This window comes from Poecilia latipinna, unplaced genomic scaffold (assembly GCF_001443285.1).
Source record: "Poecilia latipinna isolate Pla-1442-1.1 unplaced genomic scaffold, P_latipinna-1.0 Scaffold1212, whole genome shotgun sequence".
Taxonomy (NCBI): Eukaryota; Metazoa; Chordata; class Actinopteri; order Cyprinodontiformes; family Poeciliidae; genus Poecilia; species Poecilia latipinna.
Window position 1 is genome coordinate 118,102 of NW_015113828.1, and position 16,352 is coordinate 134,453.

The 16,352-nt window shown below is 36.5% G+C and overlaps 1 protein-coding gene across 1 annotated transcript in view; it reads left to right on the forward strand.

Annotated features, from left to right (window-relative positions):
* The window catches only part of LOC106960674 (CDK5 and ABL1 enzyme substrate 2-like), a 48,797-nt gene extending 35,610 nt beyond the window's left edge, over positions 1 to 13,187 (forward strand). The window contains exons 6-10 of the mRNA XM_015053886.1: positions 1,646 to 1,743; positions 5,536 to 5,642; positions 5,726 to 5,845; positions 7,240 to 7,324; positions 10,518 to 13,187. Coding sequence (XP_014909372.1) covers positions 1,646 to 1,743; positions 5,536 to 5,642; positions 5,726 to 5,845; positions 7,240 to 7,324; positions 10,518 to 10,658 — 551 coding nt within the window. The 3' untranslated portion in view covers positions 10,659 to 13,187. The remainder of the gene's footprint in view (positions 1 to 1,645; positions 1,744 to 5,535; positions 5,643 to 5,725; positions 5,846 to 7,239; positions 7,325 to 10,517) is intronic.
* Positions 13,188 to 16,352: the final 3,165 nt, after the last annotated feature.

Here is a 16,352-nt window from a genome sequence, read left to right on the forward strand (position 1 = left end):
GAAAGTTCACCACTGTTTCATGTTTCCTCCATTTGAGCGGAGTGGCTCTGACTGTGGTTCACTGAGGTCTGAGACATGACTTTTTAACCATTTCAACTCTGATAGATGTCACTGACTTTATTTCTCATCTGGGCTTTAATTAACCAAGATTTTTTGCACTTAATGTGTCAGATTTTAAGATTTCTCACCCTTCTTCATGATGTCAGACTGGTTCTATCTAAAGGATATAATGGTGTGTTCTTAATTATTCATTTTGAAACTACCTTTTTTGTTGGCTCAAGTACACTTTGGTATCATAATTAGTTTTATTTGAGACACTTTAGACCCCATAATGGACTGGCTGCCTGTCCAGAGTGCAGACCTGTTGCAATAAACAAGAAAACAATGAATCGCGTAATAAATTAAAACGAGCTCAATAATTTTAATTTTCATGATTTGTCATTTTTTCTTTCTATCAGAAACTGGGTGGTAAAAGTTTTAAGAATGTGTTTGGATCTCAACAGGCCCTTTTTCTGAAGAACAGAGACTTTATAATTACTTTTCTATGTTGTTTCTGTTGTTATGTCTATTTTGGATAAAATGTTTTCCACTTCCAGTGTCTGAGGTTATTGATCTTTGAGAATGTCTTCTTGCATTATTATACTATTACATTACATTGCTTGAAAATGGTCCCTAAGCAACAATATTATTATTTATTGCAATAGCTTTATAGTCACATAAATCAATATTTGTCTCATCAGACGGTAAAACATTTCTCCAGAAAACATTTGTCTTGCTCCATGCGGACCACTGATTTTGAAATTTTAGTTTTAAATTTGAAAATCTCTACATTGACATCCATCAGGACATTAAATGACTCTAATTTCAGATGCAAATTATATGGTTTTAGATATAAAAAGTGAATCCAGGAAGTAAAGCCAGAGGGGCAGGAAGGCAAAAACACAAAGACAGATGAAGGACGCCACTGGAGGAAGTGAAAACAAATACAGGATGGAGGGAGGGACACCAGACAGCTGTGCTGGAGTTTAGGTCAGAGTATATCTCAAACATATGTCACATCCTTTATCTGTAAACACACACGCACACAGACAGAGGATTGTTTTAATATAACACAGCTGTGTGTGTGCGGGTTGAAGAAACTAATTTGTGTCAGCATGCACACTGATGTAAGGCTGGCATTTTTAGTTTTCCTGTGATGTAATATTTCATCCTCTTTCATCTCAGTTTACATGTAAAGTTAAAGATGCCAGAAAATTACAGAACCTCCCTCTGTCTTCAGTTTCTGTCCGTTTATAGGCGCAGCTGCAATAACCGAGCTCATCAGAAGGTCGGCTAACATCTGCATCATGTGACCTCTCTGCAGGTTGAGCAGCATATAGTTAAAAACAAGATGGCCGTTTATTGATCTTATTGTTCTTCATGGTGTAACAACAGTTTGTGTACAGAGTCCTCCATCTGGAAAGATGTTTAAAAAATAAGTTCTTCTGTTGTTCCACCTGCAAACTTATTAAAAATAGTCTTTAATGTAAGTATGTTTAATATGTAGAAAACAAAATGGCCTCCTTCTCGGCCCAAGGATCCAGGAAGTGATTAATTACTAACAGTATGTTTGTTTTTGTACGCGTCTGATTCTGTTTTGGTTCAGGTGTGGAAGACGTGTCGGAATACGACCCCAACCTCCTCAGTGACCCCCAGTGGCCTTGTGGGAAACATAAACGAGTGCTGATCTTCGCCTCCTACATGGTAGGAATTCACACTACTGCCGCATTCAACCGCCGTCCGTGTTATTTATAAGGCGTATTCGTATTTTTGGTTTTTTGTTTTGGACACATCCATTGGTCTCATCGTTCCACGTCCCAATGCCCGACACCTTTAGATGATTGATGCTTTCCGTACACTGATAGTTTATGAAAAATCTATTTTACTCGATCTAATGCTGTGTGAATGTGTATAAGAGGAATAGTCCAGATAATCCGAGCTCTGATGGTGGGGCAGCTGTGGTTGCATCCTCTGAGCCGACCTCAGGCTAACATGCTCTGAGCTCTCGGTGTGACGCCAGCGTCGCTCTGACCTGCCGGGCAGCTCCAAGACTTCAGCAGCAGATCCTTTAAGCCCTTTAAGTTGAGGTTTGAAGCCTCTGCGTATCAGATTTGCTCCAGCTCATCACTAAACACCTCGTTGGCGGGTCACGGTTTATCCTCACCACCATCAGGGAGACCAGCAGTCAGTTTTTTGATATTCAAGTTGAGATAGTTGACTTATCTGTGCTTATTTATTGAATTCAGTTTATTTATGTTGCATCATTTCTAACAACTATTATCTGAAGGTACTTTACTGGACTTAAAGCTTCTTATATATACCAATTACTGTAAATTCTGGACTGTTGAGCAGAAGCAATAAACCAATTAATCAGATGATTAATTAGTTTATTAATCATGTGATTAATAAATAAATCTCTTTCTACCAGAAACTGGATGATAAAAGTCTTCAGTCTGGTGCTTTGGTCTGAACCAGCCCTTTTTTGAACAACAATTTTGTTTACACAGATTCACAATTGATTTTATTTGTTGTCTCTGTTGCTTTGTTGATGTATTTTGGATTTTTATAATGTCTTCCATAAAATCTTATGTAAATATTAGTTAGAAATTAAAGTGTAGTGAGAGGGTATACTTGCATTATTATATCATTATCATCACATTATTTAAAGGTGGTGTCAAAACAACAATGGTAATATTATTTTAAACGTGAACTGATTTCTAATGAACTTTTAAAAGCCTTCAAACAGAATAAAAACACTGCATTTCCAAAAACATGACACAATATTGGACTTGTACCAATCCAGTCCATCCGTCTACTGACGACGTTCACTGCTGCGTTTCTGTTTTCCTTTCTCCATCGACTTACTGCAGTTCCTAATTAGGAATATCAAATAGCTCTTTATACCAATAATGCATCATAAATTGATTTCTAAAAGGGGAATAAATACTGGGGTTAATTATGACACAGCTGGATTCTTGGTTTTTCTAATCCTGAAAAGTGGGGTAAATTAGCAGTTGAATAAAAAAAAAAAAACCTGGAGAAAAGATGAAAATGTGGAGCCATCATGAGAAACTCGCCTCCTTTACATCGGTAGAATTATCCTGGAGGCTGCGGCTCAGTTTGATCCCTCTCTAGAGATGAATTAAATGTATGGAAACACACACGCAAACACACACACACAGGCTGAATGTCGTGCTACTTAACTCCTCTGAGAAGATTAATGTGAGGTGGGTTGGTCTGACTCCCACCTCAGTGCAACCCAAGATGTGTGGGATTATTTTTCCACCTTTAAATTATGCCTAATCTGTGGATGCGTCATGACATACTCTCACACTTCTACTGACATTTGAATAAACACAGTTTTAAGGACTAATTAAGGAAGCTTACCTTCATTCATTGCTGTCTATAACAGGTGAGGGAACGTAGGATGAAGCTGACATGGAAGCTTTAGGGATGGATTAGGAGAAAACTGAAGCTGACTTTTTTTTTTGTTGAATGTGTGGATTTATTCACATCCTTAAAAAGTCTTAAGAAAAAAGGTAAGTTGGCCTTTTAATGTGTTAATCGCAGATCTTAAATTTTGTCTTGACATGACTGTTTTTATTTATTTGTTTTTATGGCAAAAGTTTGAGTCACAGTCAGACATCTTCATTTCTTAGACTCACTCACTGCTAACATACCTTACAAGCTAACCAGCTAGGGAAATAACTAGCCACCTAGACAGGCAGGCTACTGCTAACTCACTGCTAACACACCCTCGCTAACTTACTATTTATCTTATCATGTGTAAGTACAAATTTATCGCTGGTTGGCTGTATGAAATTTGTACATTTCTGTGGAGATTTAGGTCTTAAATTACATTCTGAAGGGTCTTCAGAAGTCTTAACTTTGAGTTGGTGAATTCTTCAAAAACCCTGGGAATATAAGATGATCCGAAGCACAAAAATGTGCTATGAAGAGCAAAGAAAACATTTATAAGTAGCTCTGGACTACAAGTCGCATTACCAGATAAACTATATTTTCCAACTTATAGTCTGGAAAATATGTTTACTTCTTTATCAGTTCCTGCACTTTGCACCAGTAGTGATTAGACACAAGAGGATGTACAAATATATGGATTATAATGGGGTCAACCAGATCCCTCAATGTTTTTCAGTGCAGCAGCTGCCCCATAACCAGCTTGAGAGAAAAAACATATTTTATTGCCATTTCTGTTCCCATGTGAGGGAAATCTTTAGCGATATGCAGCAAGGCCAACAACCTCTCATGTTTTTCTTTGTGTCGTGTCACACAAACTGATAGGAGGAAAACATAGTGAAAACAACTGATTTGTAGAAGTTAGAGTGCATAAAAGCAGCCAACAGCATGTTTATTTTGGGCCGGAAATCAAGTCCTGATTGTATTAAAGCTTTGTTTTCCCCCAGTGGCTGCATAGGAGGAGAAAAATTATAAATATTGAACTAAAATCAGAGCAGCAGGAAGAGTTGTGATCATTTCACTACAGGCCTCACATCTGCATCAAATGATTCCCATTGATTTCTGCACAGCAGAAAACTTAGTTAAGCTAATTAATTAAACCAATGGACATTTTTTAAATGTGCCAAATGTGTTCATGTTCATCTTTTGTATAAATCCCCCACAAAGGAGCTTTATGTGAATAGATGACATCTCTCTGCTTTAGTAGACTTTATCCTTAAATCAGGTATTCCTTATTTATTTAGAGAAAAAGACGTATATATGCAGGTATATTTATGTAAATGTAAAAGGCGCAAAGACATCCTGTTCTTAAAGATTAGTGCCATTTGTGACATGCATCACATTAAGAGGATAAAGTTGCCACTTTGTTTCATTAACATATTGCATCTTTATTTTATTGCTGAGCACTTAAGTTGTTTTAAGTAGGAAAAACAATATGGCCCCTGAATACTTTCAACTGTAGGACTGTGGTCCATGTTGCAAAACTAGATGCTAGTTGTAAAATGGTATTTTATATTTTCTCTTTTGTAATGTCAATTTTTCATAAAATAAAGTTAATCCCTCAGTTTCTTTGTTTATTAACCAGCTACAAACTTTTTAAAAGACTACGTAAATCTGAGTTGAGCTTTATGAACTTATTTTGTCATTAAATTAACAAAAATTCAAATTACATGATTCATATTTCACATTTCAGGCATGCAAAAGATGGAGCACAATGACCTTCTCTAAAGTGAAATAAAATCATGAACAAACGGTGTGATGAAGGGGATTTCTGTGAAGTTTGAGTTTTCCCCGTTGTCCTGAATGTTTCTGTGAACAGTCATTTCCAATTTTCCTGTAAAATAATCTGTGTAATCCTGGCATAATGAGAGAAATATTTGCTCCTCTCATTGTTTACATTCTCTTGCAGCCGGCTGACCGTTGTTTGACTGTTCTATACCTCTGCTTACTCTCCATCCAGGGATCATCTTTCCTCTGTTTATGCATTTTTTCCCTCATTATGTTCTTTTTCTTCCTCAGACGACTGTTATCGAGTACGTCAAACCGTCCGATCTGAAGAAAGACATGAACGAGACTTTTAAGGAGAAGTTTCCCCACATCAAGCTGACCCTCAGTAAAATCCGCAGGTAAAGCTGAAATCTAAACACTTAAACGTGTTTTAGATTTTATCCTGTAAGTCGTCTCTGACCATCCTGGATGTTCTGCCCAGCCTGAAGAGAGAGATGAGGCTCGTCGGGGAGGACTGCGGCCTGCAGCCCGTCACCGTTGCCATGGCGTTCGTGTATTTTGAGAAGCTGGTGCTGCAGGGTCGACTCAACAAACAGAACAGGTAAATTCAAACCTTTTCTTTCATATTCTTCCTTTTGTTTATTAATTTTTTGGACTGCACTGTTTCTGCTGTGAGGTCGACTTTCCACATAACTTTATTGTTAAACCCATCTGAGGTCATAATTGATGATAATTTGATCAGTTATTCAGAACTTAAGTATCCATTTTTACCAAATACTTTTTTACTCTTGAGTAATTTCTTGGATGGATACTTTTTACTTTTACTTTAGTAAAAACATGTTGAACTAGTGATACTTTTATGTGAGTAAAATCTGTTTGTCTTTTTTTGGGCGCTCTCGCCACCTCTGCTCTGCTGGAACACTAGCGCCCTCTTGTGGTTTATTTGTTATTAGGATAAAAAAACAAGCTGCTGCATTTATTATATCTCTGATAACCAGCTGTGCCTCGCTGATTATCTCTGCAATTCCATCATTATTTGCTGTGTTAATTGTTGCCCAATAAAATCAGAGCAAAATTTTTGCCTCTGTTCGTCTCATAAAACATTAAAAATATAATTATGTATATTCTTTTAATAATTCAGAGCAAATTAATCAGTTTTCCAGGGCCGGTATCCTGCATGTTTTAGTAATTTCTTGGTTCATTAGAGGGTTTCTGCAGAATTTTGACATGTTGAGGAGTAAAGCTGGGATGATATGACTTAAAAATAAAATCTCAGATTTTTTCATATCAGATCTAATTTTGAAAATCGATTGTGTTCTTTTTTTTTTACTCTCTTTTCTAGGGTCAGACTGCAAGAATATTTATTTAATTCTGAAATAGTCATTATAGTGACAGAAAAAGGATGCATTTGTACCAGAAAAAAACCTTAAAATTATGTAAAAGAAAAAATAAAGTTTTATTTGGTAGGAAAAAGCTTCCAGTTATCTGCCGTTACCACCTCAGTTTGTTTGGTTTGCTCTTCAAAATAGACTCACTCGAATGTTTACTCAATCATTTCAAAATCCTGCTGCTATTCTGAAACTGACCGGTTAAAAGATTAAGAATGTCCACTAAATATTTATCTGTAAAACTGTTATCAAAGGATAACTTCACACAACATTCCTCATTTAATTTTTTTTTATTTTTCCTGTTGGATGAAGTTACTACTTTATTCTCCTAATATTACAACTTTTTTCTTGTAATTTTTTAAAAGATATTGTAGCCTGACCCCAATATTCCATCAAAGAGTTTATCTGAATTCAAAATGCAAATAAATAGAAGCTGTAAAACTCACTTGTCAAACAAGATGGCCGCCCTGGGTGTGCTGACATAATTTTTCCCAAAATTAAATTATCCAATTTGATTAATCGATAAAATCATCCATGATTTAAAGTGACAGAAAACAACATGGCTGCCCCTGCAGACGCCTGATCCGCCTGACATGTTGTTTTACAGGAAGTTGGTGTCGGCTGCCTGCATCCTTTTAGCTGCTAAGATCAGCAGCGACCTGAAGAAGCAGGAGGTCAAACACCTCATAGATGTGAGTCTCACACACACACACACACACACACACACACACACACACACACACACAGAGGTTGTCATGGTGGTGACTCCTGCCTATGAGTCAGATCAGGTTGCTCATCTGTTTATGTGGTTGTTCCACCTGAACAAGCGGAAAAAGTGGGACTGGATCGCTGAGCTGCAGAATCTGAACTCTGAACCCGGTTCGCTCTGATGGCACCAATCAGCTGGCGGTGACCAATTTAAAAAGTTTAGCTTGAGCAGCTTCTTTTCCTCAGTGCCCCGCAAAATACACATGTTTGTGTGCAAATATCTTAGTGCACTTGAAATAAGACAAAACTAACTGGAAACTAACATTTCAACAAAATTCAGGAGCTTGTTTTAAGTTAATATTTTTTATGTACTGATGATGAAGTACTATACTGGCAGATTATTTCACTTAAAACATGGGAAACATGTTTCATTGTAAATGGAACTTGTCTCTTTTTATTAATATTAAGGAATTATTTACTGAAAACAAACTCCTATAACTTAGTTAGTTTTGTTTTTATCTAGTTTTATTAACTAGAAACTAGATGAGAAGTACTCTAAAATTGTACTTCTCCCTCCACAGTTTTTAGAAAAAATAAACTTTGTGATTCTCTAGTGCTAGAGAAATTCATGGTTATTTTTGTTTCACCGCTTGCCGCTGTGAGAAGCGACTCTGAGGAGCCGAGTGATGCAAATTTACCCAAAACTTCTCTTATCTTCTCGCCCCACTGGATGATTTTGTCATATTTAAAACTCTGTGTTGTGAACTTCTCCTTACTCAACAAGCCACAAGACTTTTCTGCAAAAACACAACACAAAGTTCACACAAAATTAGTCTGTCTGCCACAGTTCCACTCTGACGGTGTAAGCACCGAAATTTTAAACGGAAAGCTAAAAAAAATCTTAATCTTGCTCCTGCTGCTAAAATGTTACCTGCCAATGTTTCTATAACTTTAATTTTGTTTTTATTAAATCTCTGGATGAAAACAGAGAATCAAACATCAAGTTATAAGTTTTCAAGTGATTTTGTGCACAGAATATTGGTTCTTTCTGCTCCTTATGCAGAACTGGACATGTACAGAAATCGAGTTTACCTCTTTATACGTTTAGACATGAAAGGAAAAGAAAAATATTAAAGAAAAATGACTGAATTTCTTGCAAAAAAATATTTAAAATTCCCAAAGATGGTTGGTCCTAACAGACAAACTTCTAATGTTTTAAATGTTTTATTTAAAATAGGAATTGAATTATTCGCTTATTGGGGCATGCCATTAGCAATGCATAATAGGTGCATGCATTGCATGGCAGGCACCTATTGTTCTACACCCAATAGAATGTCTCTTTATATCTTTATTTTTCTTCCATTACCGTTAATGCGGCTCGTACCGCTGCGTGCCCACCCACAAAAGTGGTATCAAATCGTGCGGCTCGATGCCGAGAAGGGAGCTATTATTTTTATTGGGGATCGGAGTTACGATGGCGACGTAAAAAGCGAAAAACGAGCGAAATTTCCAACTGCCGAAACCTTAGAGTGTAACTGAAACCAACTGCCGCTTTTTAGAGTGAGAAAAAGAGTGGAATTTTGACCCCAAAATAATTTTGAAATCGCTCTCATGGGTGCAAAAATTGCTCTATTGGTATGAAAGTCGGTCATGACATTGATACGAATGCCTGCTCCGGTAAAATGTTTTCAAAATTTCCCTAGGGCTTACGGTTTTCGGTCCAGGTGCTTCAGAGCAAAGTTTTGGGACAGGATAACTGACGCTCCTCCCCAGTGTTTTACATACATTTCTGAAAAATCTCTGAGCTCAGCGCACAACATTTTTCTCTCATCACTGCAATTACTGTGAATGAGCTACAGATATGAATCGCGGTACTAAATGAGACGACAAATAGCCCTCTCATATGCTTCAAACGGTTTTTGGATCGGCCTTACGGATCCTGAACGGGAAGCAGTCGTTCGGACTGCTTTTTTCATTAAAACTGACTGGGTGTCTCATAAAGTTAGATAAAGTCTCTGACACACACACTGCAGTTACAGAAGTTTTATCGCTATAGCAACAGAATACTGAGGAAGGCAGGCTGCTGGTTTGGACTACAAAGACTCTGTAGTTCTAAATATGGCGGAACACTTTAATACAGAGGGCAGAGCAGAAGGTCAGAACTACAACATGGCGGAACACTCAATTATTACAGAGGAGGGCTGAGCTGGCAGTTAGAACTACTTCCTGTTTTGGGCATTATACAGGTGGATTAACCAAACCACTGTTACACATTGGATTAGTGTGGTTATGAAAATTAAGTTTACTGAAAGTTTCAAAATAAAACTCTGCAAATTCCACTCACAAAAATGCACCGCCATAGGCGGTGCAAAAATAAAAATCTTTTTTTATGTTTGTTTTCTTGACAATTTTTACATCATGTAATTGCTCTTTTTTGTGTTAGATAACTGGTTTAAAGTGAACTGCCTTGTGCATCAGCACAAACATTAGCATTTCACTGCCACCCACTAGTGCACTTCCTTGCACGCATTAGCATTTTACCTAAAATAAGATTTTAGCCAATTTATTTACTTATTAGCCATGTTTAGAATACTGATTGGACTGAGTCAATGGGTGACAACATGGTAGTGATACCCCACATTCTACTGATACCATTCATGCTATTATTAGCATTTTGGCTAATTTTACCGTATGCAACATACTGAATGGTACAAGTACAGCTTAGTCCACATGCTTCTGACTCTCCACAGGTTATTGACTACATTGAAGCTTTCTTTAGCATTAAGGCTAATTTTTAGGATCGGAGCGCTGGGTCCAAACCGACGGGCACACTTTGGCAGGCCCCTTAAAATTTCTGCAGGAATTTTCTAGTTTTATCTTTTATTGTATTTTTAATGTTGTGTAAAAAGGTTTAAGTACTTAAATTAAAAATCTACAGAATGTGTCAGTTTTTTTTATCCAGCTAGAATAATCAATTACTAAAATAATAATTTGTTGCAGCTGTAAAATAAATATAGAAAAAATATTGCAATAACACTTTAATGCAAAGATAAACACTGCTTGTTGTCAGGAGTTATTAAGTCTAATGGCTGATTAGATGAAGATTTACCAAAAACTTTCTAAACTTTAACTGATTCTTTAAAGTCGAACCACTGAATTGAGATTTGTTGTCTGCAGAAGCTGGAGGAGCGCTTCAGGATCAGCAGGAAGGAACTGATTTCATTTGAGTTCATCATCCTGGTTGCCCTGGAGATGGCGCTGTACCTCCCTGAAAGTAAAGTGTTGCCTCACTACAGGCGGCTGATGCAGCAGGTGTAGCGGCGCTTGGCCCGGCGGCGCAGCGGCAGTCTGCTGCTCCGTCTTCCACATACACTGTGATCCCATGATGCCTTCTCAGCGGCGCCTTCCACACCGTCCTGAGTGGTGCACAATAAAAGCCTGAGAGGGGAACACCAAAGTTACGGCACACTGTGACATCATCAAACGATTCATCAGAGGTCGGTTTATCAGAGGGATACTGAGACCTAAGACGTTACTGTTCCCAGTATAAACCAGTCATTTAAGATCCAGTTCCCACCAGGAAACTCCCAGTTTGATCCTTAATTTTTTACACACTGTTGTAAAATTTTAAAAAAGTGTTTGTTTGACACGTTAGCAATTCTTCTGAGCGATAAGAAAGACATATTTCTCCCTAAACTAATTTAAATAACTTAAAATGAACATAATTTTTCGAGTACCTGAATTCACTGAAACATCTTAACAATAATAAATAAACAAAAAATATAAAATAGCAATAAACACCTTAAGGTAAATATAGTAAAACACTAGACCAATGTCAATTAATTTAGTGGTTTTAGTGAGCATCTTTTCAGTTTAATTATGCTTGAATATGTGTCACTGTATTAAGGATGGGTGATACTGACTTAAAATTTCATCATGATCATTTTTTAAAAAAATGTTATAATTTATTAAATTCCTCAACATGCAGGTAACACAGACAGTGAGGCAGATGTTGACCAAATGAAGTTGTAAGTTCCTAAGAAGGATCTGAGTTTTTATCACGATAATTTCTGTCATTTAGTGGGGATGCACCGATCCACATTTTTCACTTCCGATACCGATATTTGAAGTTTAGTATCGTCCGACAGTGATCTGATACAGAAAAACATCGCTGAATTGACTTAAAATTTTTATTTTTTTTAAACACAGACATAAATCTACTGAATTATAACATTTATCAAACATGTAAAAAATAAACTGCATCAAACTGCTAAGAGGAGAATTAAGGAGCCAAGCTTTTAAAACGGTTTAAACGTGTCGCCATGATTACTGAGCATTTGACAATCATTTTATTGCACTCCAAGTAATCAGACCAGCTGCTGCCAGATGTTTCTGAAGCGAGATCAACGGAGGATAATTAGGAAGCCTTCCTAGAAAGTTTCAGGACCATCGTCTCCTCCTCCTCCATGTGCTGTGATCGTGTTTATTCATGGACTGAAGGTGTTTCTGGTAGCGCCTGAAAGCATCATCCACCTTTCTGTTCACACTGAGCTGTAGTCAGAAGCTCCAGCTGTGGAGTTTGGATGTTTAAGTGCCTTTGTGTGGTGATTTCATGCAAAGCAGAACTGATTCAGTCGTCTTCCCGTCCTGTAATCTGTCCTCCTGCTGCACCGACAGACGCTGTGATCAGAAAACATTTCTTCCGCTCTGAACATCTTCCAGCATGAGAAACGCTGCCACCTTTGTCAGCTGTCTGGAAACATCTGTAGTGTTTGTATTGTTGCTAATGGTTATCTCTGATAAGTGAGTTAAAGACATTTTTAGACCATGAAACAGGAACAAACGTTATGCTAAACGTCCCGTTTAAGGGAAGGAACTCATTGTGGCTGCAAACATCCTCATTCTGTGAAGCATCACTAACAAACTACAGCCTTTGTGTTCCTGAGCTGCAGCAGAAAAGCAATAATGAACTCACTCTTGAACTTTATTTATTGTACCATAAAGGGATGAATCTGTAACCAAGCCGAGGTTTCTGTCAGGATGTGTGCAGCTGTTCTTTTCTTCCTTCAAGCTTCAACGTTAAATCGGTTCCTTGAGCTTCTGAATTGGGCATTTTTCCTTTGGCGGCCATGTTGGGGGAAGTCCGGCTGCACGGCACTTCCTGCTGAGCCTCGGTTATTTTTGCACTTTGCCTTTTTAGTCTCACCTCAGTCTTTATTTTGTCACTAAGTAATAATATTTTTCTACATGTGAACAATCTTTATTGTAACCTTGGATGTTCTGAATGAACTGTGTCTCAGAAACGTATTTATTGCTAATAATCCGTCAGATTAAGGAGAATCATGTACATCAATAATTTCTAGTTCTTGTCATATTATTTCTCTTGTAACAAGGGAAATATGTCTTGTTATAAGTTAAATAATCTGCCAATGTAACAAGTACTTTTTTAATGAATTTTAAGAAATTGACTTCAAAAAAGATCCTACAACTTGCTGAAAAGTTACTGTAAGTTAGTTTTGTTACTTTAAGTTCCCTTAGATATTTGCATTAGAAACTAGACCATTAAACTACGAACCAAATGTTTGTTTTCTTGTCTAAGCTGGAGGTTTCTGCAGCTTAGATCTGCTGATTTCTTTTTTTTTTTTTAGCCTGACCCTGTTACGTTTTCCTAACATCCATCTTTATGCTTTCATGAGTTGCAAATAAAAAATTAAAAACATGGTCAGGTTTCCTCTCCTGCTCCAACTAACAGTGCTGAATAATCTGCAGTCTGCTCACATTCTGAACAGCAGAGACATTTTTAATGAATTAAGGAAAATAAATGAGCTTCAGACAGAAGGCATTTGATTTAAAAAACAAAAAAAAACTTCAGCTGCCATTTTAAAGGGTTATTTTGCAGAATCAGGTCAGCAAACACTATTTTTAACCTTTTTTTTCCCCTTCAGGTAACAAAAATGACCATTTTCTGTTATAAAATAGCCAAAATATTCCTTTAAACATGACTATAAAGGCAGCAGTCGTTTTCTCTACATTAGAGAAGTTTTATTTTTGCAGCTTTTATTCTCTCGGCTGATCTTAAGTCTTTCCTATGTCATGCCACAGCCTCATTTGTTGTATTTAGTTTATTTTTTATTCTTCCAGCACTGAAACACTGTAAAGGGAAATATTTATCAATTGTTTGTCTTCCGTTTCTCTGTGTTATTCATTTTGACTTATTTCTACTTTAAGCTGACATTCTTTTTGTTTTTATGTAGTTATCAGCTTATTTTGACAACGACGTCACATAAGTGGAAGTGTTTTATTTTCAGCTGCCAGTTTCAGTGAAACACATTTATTCAGACAGTGAGAACAGCTGCTGCAGTGGAAATAAGTGTGGTTTTCTCTGCAGAATTTGGTTTTCTAATTTGTTTTGGAGACCATATACTGTCAAAAAAAGCAAATGTTTATTGTCAAATTTATTTTCATTAAAATATTTAAATTTACTGCTTTTTATTGTCACTTTTGTTCCAGATTTTATATTACTGTTTTTCAGTGTTGGGTTTTATTTTTTGCCCAACAATTACAAAATGGTGTCATCGACAAAAAAAAAAAAAAAAAATGTTAATGTAGATGTGATATGCAATTAATCTGAGTGTGATCCATGTTTCTTACTGTTTACATTCACAATTAAAGAACACTGAGACTGTGTTGGTCGCTGCAGGACCTCGTCTGACCAGAAGGCCTGAATGATCTGGAACAACAGCAGCAGATCTTTAATGCATATAATCCGGTCAGCGATTTATAAACTAACAAAAGTATTTTAAAGTTTTTTCTCTGAGGAGCCATAGTAAGGATTTTAGTAAGGATTTTAAAACTGGGGTGATGTGCTCTAGCTTCCTGGTTTTAGTCAGAACACCAGCAGCAGCGTGTTTTTTTTTTTATTCAGACCTGTAAAGACACTGTTGCAGTAATAAATCTGGATGAGTTTCTCTAGATCCTGCTGAGACAACAGTCCTCTTTTCCTGGGAATGTTCTCCAGGTGACAGAAGGCCGACTTTGTAACCGTCTTTATGCGTTTTAAGGTTCAGGTCTGAGCCCACATTTTGAGCCTGATCAATAGTTTAATAAAAGGAATAAATGAAGATGGGAAATGGTCCCAGTGATGCCATCCCATTAAAACAATGATTAACAAAACTCTTTTTGATGGAGGGTAGATTTAATGGAGCTTCATTTTTCAGTTGAAGTGAAACTATAAATCAAAATTGTTAAAGCATTTTATATTCTGGTGGATTATTCTTTTAAAAAATGAAGTGGTTAAGTTCAAATAATCAAATCCCTCTCCAAATATAATGAATACTATTTTATTTATTTCCTTATCGACCAAAATAAATAATGCATCCTCAGTGAAAATAGATTTAATTTTATACATGTTCAACATAAAACAGCCAAATACAGCAAAACAAACTGCACAAAGGAGAACAATACAACAAATAACAATAATACCCCATATTTATTAAATGTTACTGTCATCAATTTCAGTTCATATTCTATCTGAAAACTTTTATGTTTTGTTTTACACATAAAAAGATGGATGTAATGACAGAAATATTTGCATCCACGTCGATAAACCTTTGCATGTGTGACGTAAACAACTGCAACATTATGTAGGTAAAAGGTCACAGCAATGCATCACTAGTGTTTGGTTTTTAGGAAGTTAGGTCACTTTGACAGAGTCAGTGCTCTAACAGATCTCCATGAACAAATCATGGGAATCTTATTTGCAGCCACATAATTTTACTAATATTATTTTTCAGTCATATGATTATATTTCATCTTGTGTTTAATTTGTTGGCTTGTTGATTTGATCAAAAAAGATTATAATAGGTTGTACTTTTGAAGCAGAAGTAAAACTATTGTTCACTGAGATAAATGTTTTAAATGCTGGTTGATTAAAAGCAGAACCATGCAAGTGTTACTTGGACAAGTTGAACAGAAGAACAGTCTGCTATAAACCACATCCTGTCTAGTATCCGGACTCACATCTGATAAAACACAAAACCTTGAGCTGACCTCAAAGGGAAGACTTTTCTAATAAACCAAACATTAATCAGGTTTAATATTGAGCTACATTAGTAATATTATTCCAACCACCACACATGCATGTACAATTATACCCAATAAAAACTCTTCTTCCTTCCTTTATTTTTCTAAAATGGTATTTCTGCACCACTTTTTGAGCTGTTGGTGCTGCAGCATTGTTTCAGTTCCTCTTTCGTGTATTTCCACCACAAACTGAAGGACAGTTTTTAAATTCTGCCTCATTCATTTAAACAATAACTTCAAAATGTTTGTCTGGAAGTTGCTTCATGGTTTTATGCATGCATTTTACAGAGTGCAACTAAGTTACAGTTATTAACCAGCATCACAGATAATATTTAATTGCCTATTTTACAAATGTACAATAATGATAATACATCCATCCATCCATCCATCCATCCATTTTCTGAACACCCTTGTCCCTCAGTGGGGTCGGGAGGGGTGCTGGTGCCTATCTCCAGCTAACGTTCCGGGCGAGAGGCGGGGTACATCCTGGACAGGTCGCCAGTCTGTCGCAGGGCATGATAATACATATTACCTAAATCTATGCATAGCAATTAGAAAATGTTTAAAATAATGAAAATATTTGCTAACTATTCTAACAGAACAGTGCAAGGCAGCATCTGTGTCACAAATAGAAGAAAATCAAATTAGCATCCAGCATTAGCTTTGCAGGTAGCAAATTCAAATCAAAAATTGATTCCATAGAGAAATTAAAAAGCATTAACAATTATGTTTTATTTGATGAACTGAGCCACACTGACCTGAGTTTTCAGTATTTTTACTGCAGTTTGTTGCAATAATAGGATAAAATCCTTCTCAGCTCCATCTGTTGACTTTTCTGTCGTCTCGGTTAACAGAGAGTGAAAAACAAAAACTGCCATATTAAACTCAGATATTGAATTGATTATCCAGCTTGTTATGCATTTTTTTTAA